Source organism: Panthera pardus, unplaced genomic scaffold (assembly GCF_024362965.1).
Source record: "Panthera pardus isolate Hobbes unplaced genomic scaffold, ASM2436296v1 HiC_scaffold_27, whole genome shotgun sequence".
Classification (NCBI taxonomy): Eukaryota; Metazoa; Chordata; class Mammalia; order Carnivora; family Felidae; genus Panthera; species Panthera pardus.
The window spans coordinates 119,341,339-119,362,916 of NW_026526843.1; the positions used below are offsets into that span (position 1 = coordinate 119,341,339).

A 21,578-nucleotide genomic window follows, 5' to 3' on the forward strand; every position below is an offset into this window, starting at 1 on the left:
CGGCTGAGCAGCCAACTTCAGCTCAGGTCATGATCTCACCATTTGTGAGTTCAAGCCCCACGTTGGGCTCTGTGCTGACAGCTCAGAGCCTGGATCCTGCTTGGGATCCTTTCTCCTGCTCTCTCTGCCCCTCCCCCACTCACACTCTGTCTCTCAATACTGAATAAAAGTTAAAAAATAAAAAAAAAATAAAAAAAAAAGAAACACACGTAGAGACAAACAGCGTTCGTGTTCCAAATGCAGTTCGGGAGTGTCCCCTTATCTGTGGTTTGGGACCCAGATAATCCTCCTGAGAGATTGCCAGAGGGTCAACAACAGTAGCCTAACTCTACGTGGCAATGCCTACATCATTCACCCCAGTTCATCTCATCATGTCACATCTTATCGTCTCACGTCATCACAAGAAGGAGAAGGGGGAGTGCAGAAATATGAGATGTTTGAGGGAGACAGAGAAAGACCACGTTCCCGTAACTTTACAGGACTGCATGTTGTTCTAACTCTCCTATTTTATGATTCCTTACTGTTCGTCTCAGACTGCACCTGGTTGATAAATTAAACGTTGCCAAAGGCATGCGTGTGTGGAGGAAAATATAGCCCATGTAGGATCGGGTCCTATCTGCAGTTTCACACACACACTTCGAGCTTTGGAACGTGTCCCCCGGGATAAGGGGGAGACTCACGGACTCTGGGAAATAGATTTGTTCTTGATTCTGACCCAGACAAGCCACAACTTAGCCCCTTCAACAAAGTGGTTGTTTTTATATTATGTAGCTTGACTACATCTTTTGACTTCTGCAGTGGACCCAACCTACGTGACGTTTAAGAGGAGGGAAGATACACACACCTAAGGCTCACACATGACCTTTTCTGCCAAATTAATTAAAGTACTGTTTTTAAAATAGATTGGACCACTGACAGGCACACACCGTGAACTTTCTAATATAAGAACTCTAGCACAAAACATACTCTTTCTCTTGGTTGCTGTGGACACTCTGACGAAAATGCCAGTGGTTTGCAGGCAATCCAGAGGCAGTAAGGTACAAACAGCCTAGACTCAGAACCAGAAAGACTTGGTTCTCATCCCAGTTTGCCACTCATGAGCTCCATGGGCCCAGGGAGTTTCCTCATGAGCTGAAATAGGCTAATCACTCCCTACCTCATAGTTTCTCCCATGTGGAAATAGACTATAAAATGGTACAACATTGTCTAGTATAAGCTTCTCTTGTTTATTTGTCCATCCATCCATCCATCTATCCATCCTGTATCCATCCATCCATCCTCTATCCATTCACCCAGTCATCCAGCCAGCCACCCATCCATCCATCTAGCCATCCATCCATCCATCCATCCATCCATCCACACATCCATCCATCCATCATCCATCCCTCCATCCAACTGTCCATCCAACCATCCATTCATCCTTCCATCCATCCACCCATCCATCCATCCATCGACTCATCCATCCATCTATCATCCATCCATCCATCATCTATCCATCCTTCTATCTGTCCATCCATCCATCCATCTACCCATCCATCCATCCATCCATCTACCCATTCATCCATCCATCCATCCATCCATCCATCATCCATCCCTCCATCCAACTGTCCATCCAACCATCCATTCATCCTTCCATCGACCCATCCATCCATCTATCATTCATCCATCCATCATCTATCCATCCTTCTATCTGTCCATCCATCCATCCATCTACCCATTCATCCATCCATCTACCCATCCATCCATCCATCCATCTACCCATTCATCCATCCATCCATCCATCCATCCATCATCCATCCCTCCATCCAACTGTCCATCCAACCATCCATTCATCCTTCCATCGACCCATCCATCCATCTATCATTCATCCATCCATCATCTATCCATCCTTCTATCTGTCCATCCATCCATCCATCTACCCATTCATCCATCCATCTATCCATCCATCCATCCATCCATCCATCCACACATGCATCCATCCATCCATCCATCCATCCATCCATCTATCCACACATGCATCCATCCGTCCATCCATGCATCCATCCATGCATTCACCCAGTCATCCATCCAGGCACCCATCCATCCATTCACATACCCATCCATGCATCCATCCATTGGCCAATCCAAGCCACCTATCTTTCATTCACCATCCATCTACCCACTCATCCATTCACCCACCCACCCATCTATCCCAGTCAGGCTCTGTGCTGACAGTTGGGAGCCTAGAGCCTGCTTTGGATTCTGTGTATCCCTCTCTCTCTGCTCCTCCCCTGATCTCTCTCTCTCTCTCTCTCTCTCTCTCAGAAACAAACATTAAAAAAATTAAGAAAAAACACAAACTAATACAGATGCAGTGCAGAGAGGTTAGCAAATACAGATAACAAAGACATCCCTCGCCTTATAAGAAATCGTCCCGACTACAGGTTTGGACAGCCCAGAGAGCGTTTCTAGGCAATGTGCACGGGTTTGGGGTGTTCTTGGTGTATTTATGTGTATCCTCCTTGGAAACCGAACTCCCCAAAACCATTCTTCAGAAGGAGAGAAGGACCGGGAGAGGTCGAGGGGTTGACAGTGTTAGGGGTCCCTACCCCGCTTCCGGGGAAAGAAAGATAAGACAGAGTCTTTCTTACAGAAGGCACGTCCGTTTAGGTGCCCCCCAACTATTTTGTGCCCCTTCACCCTTCATGCACCACTTGGTTGCAGGTGTCAGAACGACACAGAATTACAAGAACCTCAGTGGTTAACGATTTTATGGGAACCAAGGAATGGAAAAACCAGCGTCTACCCGGGCAGGAGATAACCCAACTGACTCAGAGACCGGAAACCTGGCGTTCAGCCCCGCGTGCCGTTTCCACAGTCCAGACTCACCTGGCTCGCGTTCCCAAGGAATTTCTGCAGGATTTTTAAGCGTCTTTGGACTCCCCCGGCAGGACACCAGCACGAGCCGGACTATTGATAATACTGCCCCCCTGCTGACCTTTGTGAGCTCCATCAGTCAGGACCTGGACCCTGTCACCTTAAGGTGACTTCCGCCCCTTCGTGAATAGGTGTGCGGCCGTCACCTTCACCACCCACCCCAGTTTTTCCAGGTAAATATACAAAGCCCTGTGATCAACAAAGGATCGTCCCTAGAAAGTGGGAGAAGGGCTACTCTGTGTGTGTGTGTGTGTGTGTGTGTGTGTTACACGGACGCAAACAGGCTCACACTGTCCCCATCCTGTCCCCAGGCTGAACCAGTATAACGCATGCAGACCAAGAAGCCTGTTCTGAGTCGAGCTCCCTCCCTCGTCCATCTGTCTGTCTCAGCCTATGCCCTTCAAAGATGTGTTCCCTGGTGTTTGGATACAACTCCGGAAGCTTCTCCAATTCATTTAATTTTGATGCTGGAACTCAGGGCTTCCTGATGTCAGAGTGTCCGGAAAATGTGATGGAAATTTTTTAGTTTGAGCCAAGGAAGGGAGCGCTTGAAAAAAACAAAAGCCCACTTAACGAATTACAAAGAAAAGTCTTCAAAATGCCTGTGGGGATGAACATAAATTGAAAAAAAAATAAAATAAAACAACAATCCTCAAAGCCTGGCACTCGGTGCAAGTGACAGATGATGGAGACCTAGCCCCTTGGGGATAAAATGCGCGCCCTGCCTGCAGAACGTTCTGGAACATTCAGGGTGGTGTCAACAGAGGAGTTTGAGTCCTCGCGCAGCCCGTGACAGAGGTTAAGGACTGGCCAGGCTGAGGTTTTCTTTTGAACATGACAGGGCTGGACTGGAAACTTCCCCAGGGTTGGGGAGGGGTCTCTGGGTTTTGACTTTGGTACAAAGCGGGTGGTTTCTTTCATGCATGCATTATTCCGAGGCTGACTTACCTCAAGGTGCCAAAAGGGCTGCACCAGCTCCAGCGTCCCTTTGCTCCACGGGAGAGCCTACTGTTTGCCCCGGCCCAGGGTCCACACCCTCCTCTGGCCCCAAGGCTGTGGCCAGGGAGAGGGGAATGAGGAGAGACAGATGCCTTGAGCGGGTCAGTGGGGGCTGGGGGCACACGTGGTCTCCGCTGGGCAGTCCACCCAGATTGACCCCCAAGGCAGATGACTGTTGTTTTGATGAGAAAGGATTCCGTGAAATTCATGCGTCTGAATCCACAACCTGACGTTTGACTTTCTGCCGGCCTAGAAGCCAGAAAACTTCCCTGCTGCAGTTGTCTAAGGGGGGGCCCTGGGGTGCAACGCAATGCCTCTGCCGTGCGTCCCCTCTGTCTGAGTCACGGAGGTGACAGAAGGTGGCAGCAGCTAGGCGGGTGACCCCCGAGGGGAAGGGTGTGCCGAGTGGGAGCCTGGCCAGCCGGTAGGAGGGTTTGCAGGGCCAAGGCAGGCATCTGACTCAGGGATTTTTCTGCGGACGAGATGTTCTGCATCCTGAATACACACGGACAGAATATTAAGCTAACATCTCAATTAAATACATATATATATATATATTGATAGTCTGGGCGGGGGTCCAGCCCCAGCACTGCTGGCCTGTGACCTGCACAGTGACCCATCAGGGCCCCAGCACCTCCTGAGGGGAAGGGGAGGGGTTTCCTGCCTCTCTCTCTCTCCCCCTCCCCCTCCCCACACTTTCTTGGGCAGAGGAAGCCTCTCCCCCCTCCACACCCCCTCTCCCCGCCACAGGCCCCTCCCCCCCTGGGGCCGGGGAAGCCTCTCCCCCCTCCCCCCTCGGGCTGGAAAAGCCTCTCCCCCCCCCCTCCCGCGTGGGCTGGGGAGAGGCTTCCGGAGGCTCCTGCAGGGGGAGTCCCCATTGAGACTGGGGAGTGGGGCCTGCCCTGCGCCCCCAAAGCCTGCACCCCGAGCTCCGGGCTGTGTCAGTTCAGACTGGACTTCGGGATGGGAGTGGGGTCTTCGCGGGGGACAGGGACCCAGCTCTCGCGGGAAAGGAAAGGATTTCACTTTGTTCCCCCCCCCCCCCCAAGGTGGCCCCAGGGTCCCATTAGGGGCAGGGCGGGGGCTCCCGCTACTTGTAAAGGTTTGCTTCCTGTTCGTCGGGGGGAGGGGCCAGTGAGGGGCTGGAGGAGTCTGTGGACACACGGAGGGGTCCCCACTGTCCGAGCTCGGAGTTGTGGGGGGGGGGTCCCTCGCTTCTCCTCAGCGCTGGGGGTGTTAGGAGCGGGTGGGGGTCCCCACCTTCTGAGCACGGCGCTGGGGGATTCCTCGCTTCTCTTCAGGGCTGCCCTGGGGGTGTTAGGGGCGGGCGGGGGCCCCAGTTTCGGAGCAGGGACGGCGGTCGCTGGCTCCTTTCGGGACCGCCCCAGGTTACCGCTCCTCCCCCGCTAGCCCCTCCCCTGCGCCCCGCCCGCCCCGGGTGCTCTCCGGAGGCCGCGGGAGGGGCGAGCCGAGACCGGGGCGGGGCCAGAGCGCGGGCCCTCCCCTCCCCGTGCTCCCTCCCCCCCACTCCTCCCTGTCCTCCCTCCCCCCCCTACTCCCTCCCTCCGCGCGCCCCGCCCCGGGGGCACTCTCGCCGCCGCCGCCCGCGCGTGCCACTCCCGGGACGGTTCCTGCGCGGCGCCCGCCGGCCGCACCATGGCTCCCCGGGCCGCCGTCGCGCTGCTGCTGGTCGGCCTGCTCGGCACGCTGGTGCCCGCTCGGGGTGAGCCATCTGTGGGGGCCTGGGGGTGGGGCGCGGTGCAGGGGGCGCGGGCCAGCCGGGGGACAGGCGTGGGGACGCGCGTCCGGGCACCCCCCACCACCCCGGGGAGGGCCTCGGGGGCGCACAGTGGGGGGCGGGTGCAGGGGCGCAGCGGGGACCCCGGAACCCTCCTCCCCGCGGGACGAACGGGACGCGCTGTGCCAGCGGGTAGCCAACGCCCCGGGAGGCGGCACCACTGTGCAACTTTCTTTCTGGGCGGGTGTGGACTTGTTCCAGAGGCCCAGGGCGCTGAGTGTTTCCAAAATCAGAAACTCGGGCAGTTGGAGGTTCCCCGGGGGAGCCGGGGGGCCCTGGATGCCCTCAGGCGGGTGACTTCTTAGGTCCCGGTCTCCCCCCCCCCCCCCCCCCCCCGTAGCGGTCCTGGTCCCCCCGGCGCTCTCCCGGGCCCCAGTCTTTGTTCCTGCGCGGGGAGCCACGCCCTGCACTCCGGGCCTAAATTTGGACTGGGCTGTGCAGCCGGCCCCAGCCGGGGGGAGCGGGGGTGGGGGGACTTAGGGCGAACTTGGAGCTCCGGGCGCGCTCACCAGCCCTGTGTGCGCACGCTGCCCTGGGGACCTGGGCGCTGTGCTGCGCGCCCGCTGGAAACAGACGTGTGGCCTCAGCAGATTTGCGTGCGCTCCAGGAAATAATTCGGAAAACGCGGGGAAAGTGTCAGGACACCAGGAGACGGAAAGGGGCCGTGACCCCACCACCCTCGCTTTGCGCGCCGGCCCGGCGTGTTTCTGCTCCTTTGCCTGTGTTTTCGGGGCGTTCGCCTTTGCAAGCGGCATCTGGGATCATGTTTCTCTCTGTCTCTCTCTCTCCTTTCCAAAGGAGAGCTGGATTTTGCTGGACGTGGCGTTTTTAAAGCCTCCCCCCCCCCCCACCGCTGGACGATTATTATGATTTTTTTTTTTTTCCTCCTGTTAATATGGCTAGATTTTTAGGACACAGCCAGGCGGGGCAGAGTCTTGTCAGCACAGGTCTGATGATGAGAGGAGGACACATTTTGGGAACAGGGATCGCGACACGAGGTCTGGATTGTGCTGGGAAGGTTCCTTGTGTTAGTGACGCCTGGCTCCGCGCGGGGGCGGGGGCGTGGGGTTATGTTTTGCGTCCTTGGCCTCCTGCTTGGTTCAGGAAAGATCTGCGATGTGGGGAATGTTTGCGCTTTTGAAACGGGCTTGATGCCCGCCCTGCGCTGGCTTTAGGGAAGATGAATTCTGGTCTGTGGGGGATGTGTTGGAACACTTTACAGCCTGCTGGGGAGGGCCTGGCATGCGTTTCCAAGTTGTGCCTCCTTCTTCCTTAAAGAAATGCGTTTCTTCATCTGCCCCTGGCTGCTGCTTGTGTCTCCCCGGGTGGTTGTATTTCTGCTGTTCAATTGCATGGCTCCTGTTCCAAGGAACTTTCCCGGGGTTCCGGGGGGGGGGGGGGGGGTTTGCTGACTGGCGTCTGGCCCACGGAGCTCCTCCTGTGTGCGGGAAATGGAGAAGTGCCTTTGGTGGCTCTAGGATGTGCCATCCGCTGGGGTTGGAGGAACATGAAAACAGGCCCACAGGACACAGGGCTGCAAGAAAAGGGGACGGTCCCAGAGTCCAAGACCTGCGTGGGGTGAGGGGGAAAGTCTGGAGTAGCCATGGTGTTTGCTCACAGCTCTGGGGTTCCGGGTCTGGGTGGGGGGCAGCCTTAGATTCTTGGGGCCCCAAACTAGTCATTTTGTGATTTTTTTTTTTTTTTTTTTAAAGAAAAAACCATAGCCTGGTTAGCCCGGAGTCACCTGGTTTCCGTAGATTGTGCTGGGAAACTCCAAGATTGGCGATGATTTTACTAAAATCTCTGGCACCTCAGTGGCTCAGGTCATGTCGCGGTTTGTGGGTTCGAGCCCCGCGTGGGCCCCGTGCTCACAGCTCAGTACTTGGAACCTGCCTCGGATTCTCTGTCTCCCTCTCTGTCTGCCCCTCCCCCACTCACACTGTTTCTCTCTGTCTCTCTGTCTCTGTCTCTGTCTCAAAAATAAATAAACGTTAAAAAAAATAAGAAAAGAAAATTACTGGTGACCCCGTGGTGGGGGAGGCGATGGGAGCCAGCCTTGCCCCAAAAGAGCAGAGAAAGAATGGGGCTGTAGTACGCGTCCCGTCCGTCCATCGTCTTACCCGGGTCCTTCCGGCCACCTCTTACCGGTGGGGTTGGGGGCAGGGCTGTGCTGCTACAAACACACCAATGGGTTTTGATCGCTGAAGCGCTTTGGAGTTGGTGAAGGTCAGAAGACACTTTCCTACAGAAATACGTGTCTGGCTTGGGCTCCACGCTGGCTGCAAAAGCCCCTTGAGCCTGGGGAGGGACCTTTGTTTTTAATAGTACAGGGCGGGTTTCAGAGGCCTTGGGACCCGGGATCCCGGGTTCCTGGGTTTCTTCTGAAATTCCCGCTGGAGTGGAGACCCTCGGAAGGAAACAAGAGGCAGTTTTGACTCTCCCAGAGCAGGGATTTCACCATGAAGGGGAGGGGGGCCCCTGGTGTGTGGTGAGTGGAGACCACAGACCATTGGCTTCAGCCTACAGTGCCCAGGAAGCCCCATCCCAGGGAGAGTGTCAAAAGCGAGCCGTCAGCTTTTTTTGTGCACCTTCCTGGTGGCTCTCGTCTCGTCTCTGCCTTTCTTGCCAGAAGACAGGGCCTTGACGATCCCGCCTGTTTGACCGCCTGCCCTTTGGGCTCTGATAAAACTTAACTGCCCTTCACTGACCTCTGCCCTGTGGCTTTTGTTTTTTTCAGTCTTCAGTCGATGCTGCTAACACTTTCTGTGTGTGTGTGTGTGTGTGTGTGTGTGTGTGTGTGCATCTCGAGATAGGAAAACAGTTTTTGTAGATTTTTTTTTATCTTCATCCGGATTCTCTGTTGGCTGCCTGCTCTCATTTAGTAAAGAATGTGGCTCACGCACTACGTTTTAACCAAGCCCGCATCCAGGAGTCCGGGCGGGATGTCGAGCGGGATCTGTGAGGGTGGGGGGGCCTCTGGTTCGCACCCACGTGGGGATCCTGGTGTTTCCTCCTGCGGAGAGTTTCCAGTTCACGTGGCTTCCTGTAGGGGGAAAAGAGTCCTAGGTGGTTTGTGACTTAGGCGGACGGACGTTCGGAGGCTCAAAATTCCTCAGCTTTTTGGGTCTGCGTGGAATCATCCCGATGCTCACGGAGCGGACCAGCGTTTTACAGGGGGCCCAGCGCGTGCGTGGGGGGGGGGGGGGTGGTCGGACAGACACACGGGGCGCAGGCCGCCTCCCTGGGTCCTCCTGTGCTTTGTTCTGACATCTGGGCACCTGCCCCACGTGAATCAGAGATCCTTCAGGGCCGTCCTGACCCAGTTCTGGGGTTGACAACAGAGCGTGTGTTTATGGGGCTCCAGAAGTCCTTTCGGGGGCGGTGGGGGCAGGGGGGGAGTGTGGGAAACACATTCCACATACAGAGGGGCTTTTGCGAAACCCCAGAATGACACAGGCTTGACAAGGGCCAGCAGGCATTTTAATCCCCAGGGAACCTGCGGAAACAAGTCTTTCCTGCTGGTGTTACTTGTCCGGAGAAATGCAAAGGGACAGGAAGGGTGTTGTTGTGGGGTTGTGAGCACACACAAGGTCTCCTCCCCTTCCAGACAGCGTTTCCAGGGAAGGAGAGGGGCCAGAGAGCAGTGTGGTTATGCAGCAAGCTTGTGACCAAAACACCGTGCCTGCGTGTGTGTGCGTGCGTGCGCGTATGCATGTATTGTGTGTGCATGTGTACGTGTGTGTGCGTGTGTGTATGCATGCACTGTGTGTGCGTGTGCGTGCATGTGTACGTGTGTGCGCGTGTGTGTATGCATGCACTGTGTGTGCGTGTGTGTGCGTGCATGTATGCGCGTACTGTGTGTGCACGTGTACGTGTGTGCATGCGTGTATGTACTCTGTGCACGTGTGTGCGTGCATGTATGCATGTATTGTGTGTGCACGTGTGTGACCGTGCGTGCATGTATGCATGCATTATGTGCGTTGTGTACGTGTGTGTGCATGTGCATGTGTGTATGCATGTATTGTGTGCATCTGTGCATGTGTGCATGTTTGGATGTGTGTGTATGCAGGCATGTGCACACCTGTGTGCACGCACACGTGTTTGTGTATGCACGAGTGTGTTGGTACGTGTGCACATGCTGCATGTGTGTTTGTACATATGTGCGTGTGTGAGTGCTTGTGCGTGTGTGCACACACATTGTGTGGATGCCCATCTGTGCACATATGCATGAATGTTGAGAGTGCACACGTGTATGTGCACGCTTGTGTGTGCGCAGGTGAGCGTGTTGTGTGTAGGCGTGTGTCCGAATGCGCGCGTGTGTATGTGCATGCTTGTGTGTGCATGCGTGCATACGTGTGTGTGCAGGCGGGTGTTTGAGTGCACGCGTGTGTATGTGCACGCTTGTGTGTGCACAGGTGAGCGTGTGTGTGTGCAGGCGTGTGTGTCCGAGTGCGCGCGTGTGTATGTGCATGCTTGTGTGTGCATGTGTGCGTACATGTGTGTGCAGGAGTGTGTCCGAGTGCACGCATGTGTACGTGCACGCTTGTGTGTGCACGGGTGAGCGTGTGTGTGTGTGCAGGCGTGTGTCTGAGTGCACGCGTGTGTATGTGCACGCTTGTGTGTGGGCGCGGGTGAGCGTGTGTGTGTACGCATGTGTGTGCAGGCGTGTGTGCCCGAGTGCGCGCGTGTGTACGTGCATGCTTGTGTGTGCACGGGTGAGCGTGTGTGTGTGTGCAGGCGTGTGTCCGAGTGCACGTGTGTGTACGTGCACGCTTGTGTGTGTGCGGGTGAGCGTGTGTGTGCGCACAGGCGTGTGTACGAGCGCACGCGTGTGTGTGCGCGTGTGCATGCATGTGTGCGCACGCATGTGTGCTCCACAAGCAATCCGCCCACGTGGCAGACACAGAAAACCACCACTTGCCCGTGGCTCCGCTGAGACTGCCCACTGTGCACGTGAGCGGCTCGTTTAGACCCGCATTTCCTTGCGCTTGAGAAAGAACCAGATTCTGGAGTCAAGGAGAACGGTTCCCTCATGTGGTTCCCCGTTTCCACCGGGGGACTCTTTTCCATTGACATCAGCCCTGACCCACACACCAGCCCCCCCGTGCGGGCCGGGTCATAGCGCCCCCCGAGGGCCGCGCGCTGAAGGCGGGTCGACCGTTGGTGTCCCCGTGCTGCCATATGGCTTGGGCGCGTTGGCTGATGCACCAGCCCCTCCGGGTGTTTCCCGCGTGCGCGTCGCGGGTGAACGGAGACTGAGCCCGGTTCCCATTTGGATGCAGCGCGTTCACAGGATCCTCCACCGCTCTGGACACGGAGGACGTCCCTTACTTGAGTCTTTTGCTCTTAGCTTGCCCAGTCGTTAGACTAGATTTGGGAGACGGCGGCACGGGTGCGTTTCAGCCGCGCCTGGGCGCGACTCAGCCTTGCCACACTCCCTAGTGTGGCCCCGCTAGACGTATTATTAAAATCCCCTAAACAGGAAACCACATGCTTCCTTTCCCCTCCCCCCGCTCCGCGAGTCAGACCTCAAACCAGTGTGTTTCTCAAACGGCAGCTCGGGACCCGCTGTCGGGCTGTGAGTTTCCCGTGCGGCCGGCGGCCTTGGAAAAGAAGAAAGTTCGCCAGAGGATAAACCGTCCGTATGTTCTTCACGAGCCCCGCTAAGTGCATGCCTGAGGCTTCCGTATTCGTGACCCCGGGTGGCAGGCACAAGTGTTTAAATGCACTCGCATGATCCAGACGCCTCTCAGTCACGTTCCTTTCTGGCCTCGGAAGTTTGGGATCGGATCCCTTCGTTTCCGAGAAGCGCGTGTGCAAACGTGCTCGTGGATCCTTCAGAGTACTTTTCGAAAAACAATAATTGTAATTCCTTCAGTGAACTGCCCTCCCTGGGAAGTCAGCCCAAGAGGCAGAGCGGCTGCGTTCGGCCCCTCGGGAAGTCCTTACTCATCCCGAGATGACGAGGCCCGAGATTCCTGGCTTCTTCTGTTTGGTCCCCATCCCTGTGGTGGGATGGCTGGTCCGTGGCAAGGGCAAGGGCTGTGTAGCAGAACATATGCACCGTGGACCCGCGATATTGGCTCACAGAGAATAAGTAGACTATGTTGTCTTTGGGACACGGGGCCTCGCGGGCAAGTTGATTTTGTAGATTCTACAAGAACCCCGAAACGGCCGGTCTCCTTCTGTGGCTGTCACCTGCCTTCTCTTAAAGAGAGGGGCTGTGTTCTGTTCTCAGTGTGAACACAAACCGTGGTGTTTGCCCCAAGCTCCCCTCACGCTGGGCCCCAGCGCACCCCAGCAAAAGAAGGGAGGAGGTAAGGGGAACGATCCAAGGCAGGAAAGGAAGGAGACCATGGGGTCTCAGTGAGTGGGGCTGCAAGAGAGTTGAGGCCCCAGCCCCTTCCTGCTGGGAACTTACTTAAGGACCCATGGGCCGGCTGGAGTAAGGTAGCACCTGAAGCTTGGGATTGATGATTGATGGCTTGATGATTGATTGTAGATGATAAATGGTACATTTCACATGAAGGATGGATAGATTCACAGATTGATAATTAGTGGATAGATAGATAGATAGATAGATAATGACAATGGGTGGATGGATGGATGGATAGATAGATACGATGATGGATGGATGCATGGATGATGGATGGATGGATAGACAGAATGCATGGATGGATGGATGGATGGATGGATGGATAAATAAATGAATGCAAGATGGATATACGGATATGTGCATACATAGATACATAGAAAATGATGATGAATATATAGGTAGATAGATAATGAAGGATAGATGGATAGATGGATACATATTATGATGGATGAATGCATGGATGATGGATGGATGCGTAGATAGATACATAATGATGAATGGATAGATGATGATGATGGACAGATATGATGGTGGATGAATGCATGGATGATGGATGGATAGACAGAATAGATACATCATGACAATGGATGGTTGGATGGATGGATAGATGGGTAGACAGATAGATAGGTATAATGCATGGGTGAATGGATGGATGGATGGATGGATAGATAGAATAGATAATGACGATGGTTGGATGGATTGATGGATAGATAGATATGATGTATGAATGCATGGATGATGGATGGGTAGATACATAATGATGAATGGATAGATGATGATAGATGGATAGATATGATGATGGATGAATGCATGGATGATGGATGGATAGATAGATAGATAGATAGATATGATGGATAGATAGATAGATAGATATGATGGATAGATAGATAGATAGATAGATAGATATAATGGATGAGTGAATGGATGGATAGATAGATAGATAGATAGATAGATAGATATGATGGATGGGTGAATGGATGGATAGATAGATAGATAGATAGATAGATAGATATGGATGGATAGATAGATAGATAGATAGATATGGATGGATAGATAGATAGATAGATATGATGGATGGGTGAATGGATGGATAGATAGATAGATAGATATGGATGGATAGATAGATAGATAGATATAATGGATGGGTGAATGGATGCATGGATGGATAGATAGATAGATAGATAGATAGATAGATAGATATGATGGATGGGTGAATGGATGGATGGATAGATAGATAGATAGATAGATAGATAGATAGATATGGATGGATAGATAGATAGATAGATATGGATGGATAGATAGATAGATATGGATGGATAGATAGATAGATATAATGGATGGGTGAATGGATGCATGGATGGATAGATAGATAGATAGATAGATAGATAGATAGATATGATGGATGGGTGAATGGATGGATAGATAGATAGATAGATATGATGGATAGATAGATAGATGGATATGGATGGATAGATAGATAGATAGATAGATATGATGGATGGGTGAATGGATAGATAGATAGATAGATAGATAGATAGATAGATGGATACGGATGGATAGATAGATAGATAGATATGGATGGATAGATAGATAGATATGATGGATGGGTGAATGGATAGATAGATAGATAGATAGATAGATAGATAGATAGATAGATATGGATGGATAGATGGATAGATAGATAGATAGATAGATAGATATGATGGATAGATAGATAGATAGATGGATATGGATGGATAGATAGATAGATATGATGGATGGGTGAATGGATAGATAGATAGATAGATAGATAGATAGATAGATAGATAGATGGATATGGATGGATAGATAGATAGATAGATAGATAGATATGGATGGATAGATAGATAGATAGATATGATGGATGGGTGAATGGATAGATAGATAGATAGATAGATAGATATGGATGGATGGATAGATGGATAGATAGATAGATAGATATGACGGATGGATAGATGTATGGATGGGAGGATATATGGATGGATGGATGTTGAGGTGGATAGATAGGTAGATAGATAGAATAGATGGGTTGGATGTATGAACAGATGGATGACGGATGGATGGGTGGGTGGACACAATATAGAATCCATGAGGAGTTGGAGAGGCCTCGGTGACTGGTCTTGGATAAGTTCCCAACAGGATTCAGGGGAGTTAAGTTTCTCTAAATATAGGACAATGTCCTGTTTTTCTCTGTGAAGCCACATTACTGAGAAAGGCATCTCCCTCTGTGGTCTATGCAGCCACACCTGGAGATCTCAGTGCAGCTCCAACACCTGAGCCCAGGTGGCCCCAAGGCTCTGGTCTTGCCATCCAGCATAAACCAGATTACACAGATGGGGCTGGGCAAGAGTGATTCCTCCAGACTCTCAGGGGACCCCGCTGTGGGGCCAGGCTTGAGAACCTCGGAGGTTCTCTGAGAACCTCAGGGTCACTGAGCCGGTCTGCAGGTGCAACCTTCGCTCAGGCATCAGGACAGAGAACTGGCTTAATGCAACTGGCTTCCTCTGCGACCCTGCGTGTATTTTCTCCTGTGCATTAAAACGTGAAGTATTCTGAGAAGGAGTGTCCAGCCCTCCTAAAAGGGCCTCACGAGTCAGGGCAGAGAGTAGTTAAGGGCTCTTGCATTTCTCTGAGAAAAATGTTAGGGGGACGGGTATGAGTCTCAAACAAACAAAAACAAGGCAGAAATGGAGAAAGGAGCATGAATCGAGAAAGATTCAGAAGATGAAATCAACAGGATTTGGTGACGGATGCAATATTTGAGGAAGGAGCTGGCAGGAGTGAAGGGGGGCTCTTCCATCTGAGAGTCTGGGCAAATGGCCATATCACAAAAGGTAAGAGTGAAGGAGGACACGTACGGCGAGGAGAAAATAAGGAGAGGTTCCAGATACAGAGAGCACTGGAGATACCACGCGTGCAACCAGAGGGAGCTGGTTTGGAAGCTGTTGTCTACGTACGCCTGACTTGGAGAGAGGCTCGGGCGTGGCACCTTAGGGAAGGTGGTGCTGGCATCCCAAGAGGTACACACAGGAGCTTCCTGTCTAGCAGCAGGGCACAGGGTGCTCAGCTAAGGCTCGAGTTCCTGTCTGTATTCCCTGTCCCCGATCCCTTCCCCAGCCCCAGGCCGGCTACCTGTGTTGTGACCCTCCTTTCCTGGTGGCTGATATATGCTCACGATTTGCGGTGATGAGTCCAGCTGCTTTCAGAGCAAGGAGACGTGTACACCTCCACCTGGGAGCCCCTGGAGACAGGCTGCTCTATGTCTCTTGGCCATGTGTCTACCACCCAGGTAGCTATTTGTCCATCCGTCCTGGCTTTCCATCCATTCTGTCAATCTGTCCACCCATCCATCTATCATTGTATGTATGTATGTATGTATGTATCTATCGTCCATCCATCCACCCATCCATCCATCAATCCATCCATCAGTTCATCCACTCACTCATCCACCCATCTAACCATCCATCCATCCATCTACCCATCCAACCATCCACCTATCCATTCACCCATCCACTTATCTGCCCATACACCTGTCCATCCATCATCCATCCACTTATCCACCCACCCACTCACCCATCCATCCATCCAACCACCCATCCACGCACCCATCCACCCATGCATCCAACCACCCATACATCCATCCATCCGTCCATCATTTCTTTCATCTACATATTCATGTATCCATCCATCTGTCCAGCAGCCCACCCATTTATCCATCCATCCATCCATCCATCCATCCATCCATCCATCCATCTGTCTAACTCTTCTCCCATCCATCCATCCACCTGTCCACCTGTCCATCCATCCATCCATCCATCCATCCATCCACCCACCCACCCACCCATCTTTCCATCCACCCAGCCACCCATCCCTCCCCTCCATCCATCCACCCATTCAACCAACCATCCATGCATCCATCCATCCTTCCCCTATATTCATCCCTCCCCTCCATCCATCCATCCATCCACCCACCCACCCACCCATCCTTCCATCCACCAAGCCACCCATCCATTCAACCATCCATCCATCCATCCATCCCTCCCCTCCATCCACCCATTCAACCATCCATGCATCCATCCATCCTTCCCCTATATTCATCCCTCCCCTCCATCCATCCATCCATCCATCCACCCACCCACCCACCCATCCTTCCATCCACCCAGCCACCCATCCATTCAACCATCCATCCATCCATCCATCCATCCATCCATCCATCCATCCACCCACCCACCCATCTTTCCATCCACCCAGCCACCCATCCATTCAACCATCCATCCATCCATCCATCAATCCATCCATCCATCCATCTATCCATCCATCCATCCATCCATCCATCCATCCATCCATCCACCCACCCATTCAACCAACCATCCATGCATCCATCCATCCTTCCCCTATATTCATCCCTCCCCTCCATCCATCCATCCATCCATCCATCCATCCATCCACCCACTTATCCATCCATCCATCCAGCCAGCCAGCCAGCCAGCCAGCCACCTACCTGTTTATCCACGCACCTACCCACATACCTATCCATCTGTGCATCCATCCATCCATCCATCCATCCATCCGTCCATCATTTCTTTCATCTACATATTCATGTATCCATCCATCTGTCCAGCAGCCCACCCATTTATCCATCCATCCATCCATCCATCCATCCATCCATCCATCCATCTGTCTAACTCTTCTCCCATCCATCCATCCACCTGTCCACCTGTCCATCCATCCATCCATCCATCCATCCATCCATCCATCCATCCACCCACCCACCCATCTTTCCGTCCACCCAGCCACCCATCCATTCATCCATCTACCCATCCAACCATCCACCTATCCATTCACCCATCCACTTATCTGCCCATCCATCATCCATCCACTTATCCACCCACCCACTCACCCATCCATCCATCCAACCACCCATACATCCATCCATCCGTCCATCATTTCTTTCATCTACACATTCATGTATCCATCCTTCTGTCCAGCAGCCCACCCATTTATCCATCCATCCATCCATCCATCCATCTAACTGTTCTCCCATCCATCCATCCACCTGTCCACCTGTCCATCCATCCATCCATCCATCCATCCACCCACCCACCCATCTTTCCATCCACCCAGCCACCCATCCATTCAACCATCCATCCATCCATCCATCTATCAATCCATCCATCCATCCATCTATCCATCCATCCATCCATCCCTCCCCTCCATCCATCCACCCATTCAACCAACCATCCATGCATCCATCCATCCTTCCCCTATATTCATCCCTCCCCTCCATCCATCCATCCATCCATCCATCCACTTATCCATTCATCCATCCATCCAGTCAGCCAGCCAGCCAGCCAGCCACCTACCTGTTTATCCACGCACCTACCCACATACCTATCCATCTGTGCATCCATCCATCCACCCATCCATCCATACACCCATCTGTCTGTCCAGCTATGTGCCTGGCCATCCATTCATCAAAATACCCACCCATCCACTCGTCTACCCATCCATCCACCTACCTTTATGTATTTGTCTGACACATCCATCCGCTCACCCATCTACCCACAAGCCCACTCACCCATCCATGTGTCCGCTTACCCACACAGCCAGCCACTGGCTCTCCCGCTTGCCTTCCGTCAGCACAGATCGAATGTCAAGTGGCATCTGTATTCTCTCCACACTGTTGGCTCGGGCGCCTGCAGAAGAAATCCCTGGTCCCCATCGTCTGTTCTCTGCCTGGCGAGTGGCAGGGAAGGTACCCCTTCTGGTGCGGTGTGCTGAGGGGAGCAGGGACCAGTGTCCCCCAGAGAGGCCAGAGAGAGCTCCTGGCAGGTGGAGACCACCCTGGGCGCCCTGCATAGACCATCATAGCAACAGAAGCCTGAAGGGGGGAGAGGGCTTTTCAGGCTGGGGCAGTGGCTTGAAAACAGCAAACGAAGGTATGGGAGCCGGTGGGGCCGTGGGGAGGTCTCAGGTAGCTTGTGTGCGGGCTGGGGAGACAGAATGCTGCAGGGACACAGCTTATTTCTGGCTGTGGAACCCCAGGGGTACGTGACGGGCGGCCTCGGTTGCCAGGACGTGTGTGTGAAACTCTCCTGGAGGGTTGCAAGGAGACAGGTGCACATTCGCACTTGGCTCTGCAAGATCCCCTCGGTGACGGGCGGCGTGCAGACCCAGCTGGAGGGACACGGGCTGTTGGCAGAGTCTGGACCAAGGGATCAGAGGCGAGGGACAAGGCATCTCAAGGAATTAAAGGCCTGCGATGCCGGTGGGCTTTCAGACACCGGCGCCTGGGTCCCGGCTCACAGAGTCTCTGATCTGATTGGCCTGGAGCATGGCCTGAGCGTCCGTGCTTAGGAAATCACCCGCAGCCCGAGTTGAGAATTCGCGAGGAAATGCGTCAGTCTACACCCGGGAGGAGTGACAGAGGGCTTCCTGGAGGAGGCAGCATTTTCTCGGGGCTTTGAGGTACGAATAGGAGTTCTCGCGGTAATGCACGACAGGGTCGCGGATGGATGCTCTGGTGGACACATGACCCAAGGCGGGAGAAGGTAACCGCGCAAATCCCCCAGGAGCAACGATGGGGCGAGTACCCACTCATTCAGCGTTCCCCACACTTCGTACCGTGTAACCTGCATGAATCATGTAATTAATAGGCACAAACGTCCAGTCTGTTTTGGGACCTCGGGCCAGTTTCTGGAGCCGCAGACGGCTCCGTGAGCTGATAATGTCTGCGCTCGTTTAAGGGGTCATTTGGGGCCAGTCCAGGTGCGGGGGGTGGGGTGCAGGGAGCAGTGGGAGGGAGCACCCTTGGGGGCTGGGAGTCAGATAGGAGCTCGCCCTGTGGGGAGCCATGCCTCCCCCTCCGGGGGGAGGGGGCGGTGGAGATGGTCTGGAAGCAGCCACAGCGGGGAGAGAGTGGAGGGTCCAGGCCAGCAGGGCCAGCAAGCCGCGTGTGATTTACGTGTTTTTTTAATGCTTATTTATTTTGCAGAGAGAGAGAGTGTGTGTGCATGTGAGCAGGGGAGGGGCAGAGAGAAAGGGGTGGGACAGAGGATGTGAGGCTTGCTTTCCCGACTTGCTTTCTGTTTTAATTCTATACTTTTGTGGGGCACCTGGGTGGCTCACTCAGTAGAGCGCCCGACTTCGGCTCAGGTCACGATCTTAGGGTTGGTGGGTTCGAGCCCCGCGTCGGGCTCTGTGCTGACAGCTCGGAGCCTGGAGCCTGCTTCCCATTTTGTGTCTCCCTCTCTCTCTGACCCTCCCCCGTTCATTCTCTGTCTCTCTGTGTCTCAATAATAAATAAATGCTACAAAACATTTTTTTAATTAATCCTATATATTTGCTTATATGATTTATAACTTCTCTGTATAATTATAAATCAGATAATTTGCAGTTTCTATAATACATTATAAATATCTTTTGTTCCTATTGTAATTTTCTTTGTGTAAGTGACTTCTAGTTTAGATATAATTTGGCTATAGGATTTATAAGGTCTGTGTATAACCTATATAATTTGCAATTGTTGTCATTTATTATTGTAAGTATATTTATATATATTGCTTTATGTAAATATAAATGCAATTTATTCTAAATTAATATCTATAATTCATTACATATTGTATATGGAATTCTATATTCTATATAGAAATATGTATGAATATAGAACAGATATATTTAGAATATGTATTACGTATATAGAATCGTTACATATTAGATATAGTTAGAATATAATAGGATATATGTATTTCCATGTAAATATACATATAAAATTTATTCCAAATTATGTCTATAATTTATTCCATATTCCATATATAATTCTATATTTTATATATGTGAATATAGCGAATTTTTTCCAAATATGTATATTATTTCTTCCAGATTCTACGTGTAATTCCATATGTATATATACGTGAGCATATACAATTTATTCTAAATATGTCTATAATCTATTTCGCATTCCATATACAATCTTGTTTTCTATACATGTAGGTGTATATTTACAAATATATGTCTATAATCTATGTTCTATATAGAACCCATGTTCTATATAGAATTTTATATTCTGTATACATGTGAATATACATAACTTATTTCTTTTTTTTTTTATTTTTTATTAACATTTATTTATTTTTGAGACAGAGAGAGACAGAGCATGAACAGGGGAGGGGCAGAGAGAGAGAGAGACACAGAATGTGAAACGGGCTCCAGGCTCTGAGCTGTCAGCACAGAGCCTGACACGGGGCTCGAACTCACGGAACGCGAGATCATGACCTGAGCCGAAGTCGAACGCCCAACCGACTGAGCCACCCAGGCGCCCCAATAACTTATTTCAAATATATGTCTGTAAATCTATATGCTATATATAATTCTATATCGTATGCGTATGTAAATATGTATAACGTTTTCCACGTATATGTCTATAATTTAAGTTCTACATAGAATCCTATGTTCTACGTATATGTACGTATGTATAAAACTTATTCCAAACGTATGTGTATAACTTACTCCATATTCCACCTGCCCGGGGGTGGGGGGCGGCTCGGGGACTGCGTGTGGCTGGGCCTGTGTCCCCATGTGACACCGATGTGAGTCGGGAGGGGCTGCAGGAGGGAGGTGCCGTGGGGGTGACTCATGCATGTGTCCTGCCAGGCGTGGCCTCGCCCCGTGTGAGTCACCCTGGGTCCCCCGAACATCTGCAGCCGTGAGGGGTGTTGGGCGTCTGGGGAGGCACAGGCTTTGTTCACAGCGGCCGGCTTCCTCCTGGACGGGGGACTCTGTGCCCGAGTGCGGGCCCCGGGGCCCAGGCTCCCTTCCGCGTGGTCGGGCCTGGCGGCCCCACGTGCTGCTGTTTCCTCCGGCTCCGTCGGCCCCGGGAGGCAGTCTGGGGAGCAGGCAGCACGGCGGGGGCTGTGTAGACGGATAGATTAAGTCAGGCTGGAAATACACTGGGCGGTGTTCCTGGCCGTCGAGTGCTGGCTGTTGAATCATTGCATTTCTTGCCGGTTCCTGTGGGGGTTTCAGCGGATCTCGATGTGTGTGCGTGACTTTTGCAGACATCTGCACAATCGTGCAACAGCTGGCAGCCAAGCTCTTGATCTGGGGTTCGAGGGGGTTCTGCGTGCACAAGGGGGGTGGGGAGCAGGGTGGAAAGGGGGCATCGCTCCTTTGCCCGTGCGCCGTGAGACCTGCCCTTGGCTGACCTTGGGGTCCCTGGGAGCAGCGGGCTCCAGACTTTGTTTTGGCGACAGTATGGGGACCTTCTGTGTGGTGTGCATTGCAGAGGGTTCTGGGGGAGAACCACGGCAGAGAGGGCAGCCTGGGGCTGTGGGGGGCTGGAGGGTGCTGGCTGGCAGGGTGCCCCCACCCCTGCTTCGTCTGCTCTTACAGGGTTTGTGTGGAGGCCACGTGGGGTCAGCAGCAGGGGCACCAAGGGGACCCACGAGCTCAAGGAGCTGCCCCGGCAGGTTG

The 21,578-nt window shown here is 52.6% G+C and overlaps 1 protein-coding gene and 1 long non-coding RNA gene across 4 annotated transcripts in view; one reads left to right on the forward strand and one right to left on the reverse strand.

Annotated features, from left to right (window-relative positions):
• Positions 1-3,356: 3,356 nt before the first annotated feature.
• On the reverse strand, positions 3,357-5,330 carry LOC109256185 (uncharacterized). Its single transcript, XR_008418342.1, has 2 exons — positions 5,176-5,330; positions 3,357-4,164 (listed from the first exon to the last, which is right to left on the reverse strand). It is a non-coding gene; the product is annotated as an uncharacterized LOC109256185 (long non-coding RNA).
• A 154-nt stretch (positions 5,331-5,484) lies between these two features.
• Positions 5,485-21,578, forward strand: part of CD99 (CD99 molecule (Xg blood group)) — a 32,134-nt gene continuing 16,040 nt past the window's right edge. The window contains exon 1 of one of the 3 annotated variants that reach the window (XR_008418338.1): positions 5,485-5,638. Coding sequence is in view for 2 of the 3 variants with exons in the window: in XM_053891877.1 (XP_053747852.1) it covers positions 5,572-5,638 (67 nt within the window). In the remaining variant the exon portion in view is untranslated. The remainder of the gene's footprint in view (positions 5,639-21,578) is intronic. The other 2 variants (XM_053891877.1, XM_053891876.1) reach the window with 2 other exon arrangements.